Source organism: Lotus japonicus, chromosome 6 (assembly GCF_012489685.1).
Source record: "Lotus japonicus ecotype B-129 chromosome 6, LjGifu_v1.2".
NCBI classification, from domain to species: Eukaryota; Viridiplantae; Streptophyta; class Magnoliopsida; order Fabales; family Fabaceae; genus Lotus; species Lotus japonicus.
Genome location: NC_080046.1, coordinates 17906562 through 17913831, shown reverse-complemented (window position 1 = coordinate 17913831; position 7270 = coordinate 17906562). Strand labels below are relative to the sequence as shown.

Here is a 7270-nt window from a genome sequence, read left to right as displayed (position 1 = left end):
TTACCTCAATGCAACTCAGAAGGTAATCATGTACTACATTTCTAGGGGTGAGCCTATATGTCTGCCATTTCTGCTTTTCAACTATTTGAAGGAATGTGTTGAGAAGTCAAGAACCACTGGAGGTGAGAACAAGAGGTCTATTTCTTACATTCCTAATGGAAGGTTACTCTCAGATATCTTCACTCATAATCGACTGGTCAAGGCTCTTTTTGATCTGGGACTTCATGATGATTTGGCTATGACCATTGGAGATCCTCTCAATGGGACTAAGCTGAAGAGAATGCAGATTATTGAGAAAGTTCAGATTGAACCTAAAGAAGACACATCTGAAGAGATTCGTCAGAAGAACTACCCTGTTAATGACTTTCCTCTATGGTCTAAAAAGGACAATCCAGCATGCATTCTGGAGTATGTGAGGATGCTCAGAAGAGAAGGAGATCCTATCACCCTTGAAGAATTTGTCACAAACCTTCCTGATAGTCCTCCTGAGATGACAACAAGGAAATCAAAAAGGGCAACAACCAGTAAGCCCTCAGATCCCAAGGGGGGATTCTGATAGAGAAGAACAAGATGATAAAGGCAGCATCTAAGTCAGTAGTCATCAAGGAACCAGTTCTAGAACCCTCTACTGAAAAGACTCCAGAAGAGTCATCTGAGGAATATCAATCTGAGAGCTCTATGGATTCTTCCTCTGGAACCCAAGAAGAAGAAGTTCCAGCTAGAAAGAATGTTAAGAGGAAAGCTATTATTGAAGAATCATCTGATGAGGAAACCGAAGATGATGTTCCTCTGGTAAAAAGGCAAAGAATTCAAACAGCTCAAGATGTTGAGCAGGATGACTGTGAGATCATTGAAAATGTGCTCCAAGTCATAAGGGAATCAGAAGAAGCTGAAGATTCCACTGATTCAGATGTCGAGCCCATAGGCAAGAGGCTAAAACTGCCTCTGAAGGGTCCACTTCAGAAGAAGGAGTCAGGACCACAGCAAACATCTGAAAAGATCTCAGAAGTACAAAGAGAAAGGAGATCAAAGACAGCTTCAGATCCTGCAAGGACTGCCAGACCCACCAAATCCATCTTTATCAGAGAATCAAGTAAGGTAATTGCTGAAAGCATTAACTCTGATTCTGCTTTAGTAGTTGTTCCTGAACAACCCATGCCTATATTTACATCTCTGCCAACATCAACCCAAACAGCTCCCACTCAACCAGAACCTCAAACACAAGTTTTTTCTCAAGCCGAAACACAAGCCCCCCAATCAAACATTCAAACAGCTACCATTGCCATTCCAGCCATCCATATTCAAACCTCTTCCACATCCACCACAACTGAACCTATACCTTCCTTCAATCCTTTCATTCAAGGTATCGTTCAGAGTGAGGCTACCCTGAGAAATTTGGTTCAACATTTCACTCCCAAGCCTCCATCTACCTCAAAGACTCTCCTAATAACTCAAACTGGTGAGATCCCTGCTGAGGAAGAAAAAGAGGATGATGATGTTCAGATCCTTGAACCTCCTTTTAATGTGAAGCCTCTTCAACAAGTGGCTTCCAGCCTTGAAGATCAACTCCAAGATGTTGCTGAAACTTCCTACGTATCATTGTCCAACTATTCTGCAGTAAACTCACGAGATCTGAGTTTTACCTCACCTGAGAAGACTGCTACCTCCAGGCAAAGGCCAGTGACGATCTCTGAAGCTGAGCACATGGATGAGTCTGACCATTGAGGAATTGAGAAGACCCATGAGATTGACTCTACTCCTTCAGGACAACCCAGAACTGATAGCTCCAATGCTTCAAGCTCAAATGCAACCAGAACTCCTCAGTCTGTCCTGACCTTGGCAACCTCCTTCCGACCTCAAAATCTTATTCAACTCATTCAGAAGTTCTCTAAAGAGGCAACCAGAAGATTGCAATGGTTATATCAGGTAACTGATAATCAGTTTGATGCTTCTTTTGTGGATGGTCTATGGTCTGCCTTCGGAAGATGGTCAGAAAGTAGAGCTTATGAATTTCAGAAGCAGCTTAGCAGTGAGAAACGTCTGAGAGTTCATAACGCGTCTGAAAGAGCTTATGAGCAAAGGCAGAGGGTGCTGCACAGAGTTTGTGAACCCTTGAGAAGAGCTATGGCTGAAAGAAACTATGTTGTATCTGAATGTACCTCAGAAGATGCTGAGATGGTTTCAGCAGAGGTTGTAGAAGACAGCTCTGAAGGAATAGTTATTCTTGAAGATGTCGATGTTCATGAAGTTGAGAAGCAAGTGCCAACTCAAGTTGAGGCTGAAATTCCATCAGAGGCAGAAGTCCCTACCCCTGTCCAAGCTCCAGAACCTTCTCCTCATCCAGAAGTTGCTACTCTTGCTGCCAGGATTGACAGAATTCAAGATGATCAGCAGAGACTGTTTCAGATGGTTGAGCAACAAGGACTTGTTCAGATTGAACAAAGCAGGCAGATTCAGGAATCCTCTAGCAAAATGGAAGCCATGCTGAAGTATCTGATCGAGAATCTTCCCTCTTCATCAAAGCCTTGAACCCCTCTCATCTATCTTGCATGCATTTGTTTTTAATTGTCTATGAATTTATCTCATGTTTGACTGTGTTAAACTCTAATTTACTTATTCAATGCACCGTCCACTTAGTAACTCACATGCTTTTATGATTTGATGAGTTTTATGCATGTTTTTCTATTACTTTTCTTCCTTATAATCTCTAAGTTCATTCTTCTTCATTCATCTCAATTCAACTACACTCCATTCATCTCAATTCTCCTCTCTTCTAAATCAAGATGACTACTGTCGAATTGATCTCTGAACTCAAGACTATGGTATTTGACCAAGTCTTTCCTTGGAGCGTCAATTTATCTACCTCTCAGATTTCTCAAGCTCTTATGAAAATTGAGAATCTTCTGAATTGTTGGCTGACATCCCATCAAACTCACTGTCTTCAGAATCTTCAAGAAGTTCTGAACGACTTCCTTCGTCTAGCCTCTCACCGGAAGGACCTTGAAGCTCAGTTCGAGGGCATTTGTATGCTCCTTGAATATGAAGAAGATCAAGATGAAGCCGATCAGGATGTTATCCGGGAGAATGAAGCTCTGAAGGAAGAACTGGCTACTCAGTTAGCCTCGATTGATCAGGACGTGCGTCCCCTGCATCTTCAGCTTCTCTCCATGAAGAATTCCCGTGCTTTCCTATGTATCTAGGACTAGTTTTCTTCATTCCTCTCAATCCTCTGTACTCTTTCTTCGTTAAGTAATAATAACAGCGTCTTTTGCATCAATTACTTGCTTGCTATTGTTATTGGCTTTGTTTTTCACTCTTTTTGCTTATGACAAAAAGGGGGAGTACTGGTTTTGATAAACTTTTTTCTTATCTTATAAAAAACCAGTAGAGGAGAATAAGTGTCAAATACTTATAGCATATAGATATTGTCAAGTGTCTTAAATAAGGAATACATTTTGTTCATATTCTGAACTTATTTGCTTCTGAAGCCTTATTCCAATTTTACCTGGACAATATTCTATGTTCTCATGTGATCTACGCAAGTTCTGAACCATCACTTCTGATGAGTACACATTCATCTAAGCGTATATTCTGATCACATAACTAGACTCCGAATCTAGACTCTTCATCACTTCATCAAGTCATAGATTCAGGGGGAGACCCCAGCTCAGAATCAGGTGTTATCCCAGATTCAGAAAGAGCAATACAAACCGTTACACAAGGATAAGTTTAATCTCTGATCTCTTCTATCTTGTGTATTCAGTTTATTGGTTAAGAATTGTTCATCAAAATACTTGTTTTGTCATCATCAAAAAGGGGGAGACTGTAAGATCAAGGTTTGATCAGTGGTTGCATCTCTATATTTTGATGATTACAATTAAGGTTTGTGATGATGAACAATTGTGGTACCCTAACATTTGTCTCTTTTAGTTGTGACAAACAGGTTATGTATCTGACCCAAGCCTAATTATTCAGAAGAAGAAGAACCAAGGGATACTAAATAGACAGCTCTAAAGCTTATCATGTTCGTTCAGAATAGTGGCAAATCCTTCAGAAGTTCTGAAGATGGAAGCTCTCAAGAGGTTCTAAAGAACCGGAGTCAGAAGTTCTGAAGACCAGATGTTCCAGCGGAACGGTCCAGAAGTAGAAGACTCAAGTTCTGAAGACCTGAAAGAAGTTGGCATCTGAAGACCAAAGCTATTCTAGCCCTGACATTAAGAAGTTTTGAGGAACTTGTTCAGAAGCAGAAGTTGCAAGGTCAGAGGTGTAAGATCAAGATTTGGTCATGTGGTACAACTCTATGTTTTGATGATAACAAGTATTTATTTGTGGATGAACAACTATGATACTCTAATGTTTGTCTTGAGTGTTTTGACAAACAGGTTCTGATTCTGACACCAGAAGATATATTCGTCAGAAGTTCTGAAGATCAGAGGATCTAAGGATCAGAGGATCTGAAGATCAGAGGATCTGAGGATCAGAGGATCTGAGGATCAGAAGATCTGAGGATCAGAAGATCTGAAGACCAGAAGCTCTGAAGGACCAGAAGGCTCTGAAGGTTCAGAAGCTCTGAAGGTCCAGAAGCAGAAGTTACGAAGGTCAGAGGATCCAAGCATCCCTCTGACTCTGATCACCAAGCTTCACAAGTTCCAACACGAAGCATTCCTCTGATCAGAAGTCAATGGTTAAAGGCAAATGTCTCTATCAAGAAGTACAAGAGCAGTGTACTATTCTGAAAAGCCTACCTACCAAGGTTCAGCCACAGCAGGTTCTGGAAGTTCCAGAAATGCCCTCCAACGGTCATATTCTCTCAACAGAAATATCCTTTGCACCTTGGACTATAAAAGGCTGAAGAAAAAGAAGAAAAGCTAAGAGAGAAATCAAGAGCTGCAATACAAGAAAAGATTCAAGCCTCTACTTTCTTCATCTGTTCTTATTTAGTTTACACTCAGCTTATTTAGAAGCAAACCTTTGTAAACACCAACCTCAAACAGTTGTTTGATTTTCCTTAAGGGACCGGGTAGGTCAGTATCCTTAAGAAGACTAAGAGAGTGAATCTTAGTGGTGATTCCTTTAGGAGATCAAGGTTGATCGGATCCTAGAGAAGACTAAGAGAGTGAATCTTAGTGTGAGCTAAGTCAGTGTATTGTTAGTCACTTGTAGGTTTTCAAGTGCAGTTGTAACAATTATCTGATTAGTGGATTGCCTTCATTCTAAGAAGGAAGAAATCACCTTAACGGGTGGACTGGATTAGCTTGAGGGATTTATCAAGTGAACCAGGATAAAATACTTGTGTGCTTTTCTCTTCTCTCTATCTTTATCCGCTGCACCTTCTATCTCAGAGAAACCGAAAAGATTTACTTTAAATCTGAAGGGGAAAGTTTTTATATTCAAAACTCTATTCAACCCCCCCCCCCTTCTAGTCGTTTTTCACACCTTCAATTGGTATCAGAGCACAAGTTCTGATTACCACACTTAACAGTGTTCAGTAGATTCGGGCCAGTGTGAAAAACTCATGGATTCCACCACTACTACAAGCAAATATCAATACAGTGCAAGACCACCTATCTTTGATGGTTAGAGATTTGATTTTTGGAAAGATAGAATCAAAAGCTTCTTTCTTGGCTTTGATCCTGATCTCTGGGATTTTGTTGTTGATGGCTACACCCCTCCTGTCGATGAACATGGTGTAAAGATCCCAAGGAAGAAGATGAGTGAAGATCAAAAGAAGGAGTTCAGAGATCATCACCGATCAAGAGCTATTCTGCAAAGTGCCATTTCATATGAAGAATATGAGAAAATAACTGATCGTGATTCCGCTAAGTGTATCCTTGATTCCTTAAAGATGACACTTGAAGGAAACAAGAAGGTGAAAGAATCAAAGGCGCTGTCCTTGATCCAGAAATATGAATCCTTCCAAATGGAACCTGACGAATCCATTGAAGAAATGTTCTCCAGATTTCAGTTGCTTGTTGCTGGAATAAAACCCCTCAACAATAGCTACACCACTGCGGATCATGTCATGAGGATCCTTAGAGGTCTTCCTGAAAGCTGGATGCCTTTGATAACTTCCTTGGAGCTCACAAGAGATGTTGAGCAGATGAGTTTGGAAGAACTCATAAGCATACTGAAGTGTCATGAACTAAAGCGTGCTGAACATCAAGATCACAAGAAGAAGTCTATTGCCTTGAAATCCAAATCTGAAAAGGCTAAGGCTCTCCAAGCAGCAGCAGAAGAATCTGAAGAAGCATCAGAATATTCTGATGAAGATGAGCTGACTCTTATATCCAGAAAGCTCAACTGCATCTGGAAGCACAGGCAGAGCAAGTTCAAAGGCTCATCAAAGGACAAAAAGTCAAAGAAGCATTTCAAGACCAAGAAGAGTCTGATGGTGACTTTTGATGAATCAGAGTCAGAGGATGTTGACTCTGATGGTGAAGTCCAAGGACTCATGGCTATTGTCAAAGACAAAGAAGCAGAGTCAAAGGATGTTGTTGACTCTGACTCAGAATCAGAAGGAGATCCAGACTCTGACGATGAAAATGAGGTATTTGATTCTTTCTCTGCTGCCTCTGGAACCTCTGTTGAACATGAGAAAAAGATTTCTGAATTAAATGTGAGTAATCATGCTTTAGTTAATTCTAACTCTGTGATTAAGAACCAGATTGCTAAGTTAGAAGAAATAGTTGCTTGTGATGCCTCTGATTGTAGAAATGAATCTAAGTATGAAAAGTCTTTTCAAAGATTCCTGGCTAAAAGCGTAGACAGAAGCTTAATGGCTTCAATGATCTATGGCGTAAGCAGAAATGGAATATATGACATTGGTCATTCTAAACCTTCTGAAGTTGCTCCATCATCTCTTAAGAATGGAACTTTCTCAATGTCAAAATATCATGCTCAAATTCCTTTATATTATCCTGTTGAAAGACCCAAAGTTGTCAGAACTTCTGGGCTAACTAACAAGAAAGGACCCAGAAAGTGGGTACCTAGGGATAAGATTATATATGTTGCAGATATCTTCAATAGGTCCATCGAAACTCCAACCATGGAACCTGGACAGTGGATGCAGGCAACACATGATGGGAGAAAGGCATATGTCCCAAGATCCAAAACTTGAACCTGAAGGTGAAGTTAATCTTGGAGGCATCAGTAGAGTAAGATTTGGTCAAGTCAAAGCTAGCTGAAAAAGCCTGTAGAGATGAGCATGACTGTTTCAGATAGAAACAAAGACTCAGAACTTGTCAAACCAGAAGCAACAACATCAGAAGAT

At 40.5% G+C, this 7270-nt stretch overlaps 1 protein-coding gene across 1 annotated transcript; it reads left to right on the top strand.

Annotated features, from left to right (window-relative positions):
* The first annotated feature begins 570 nt into the window (after positions 1-570).
* Positions 571-1725, top strand: LOC130725033 (uncharacterized). The gene is made up of 2 exons (XM_057576295.1): positions 571-1098; positions 1531-1725. The coding sequence occupies exons 1-2, from the start codon at positions 571-573 to the stop codon at positions 1723-1725; spliced, it is 723 nt and encodes a 240-aa protein (XP_057432278.1).
* Positions 1726-7270: the final 5545 nt, after the last annotated feature.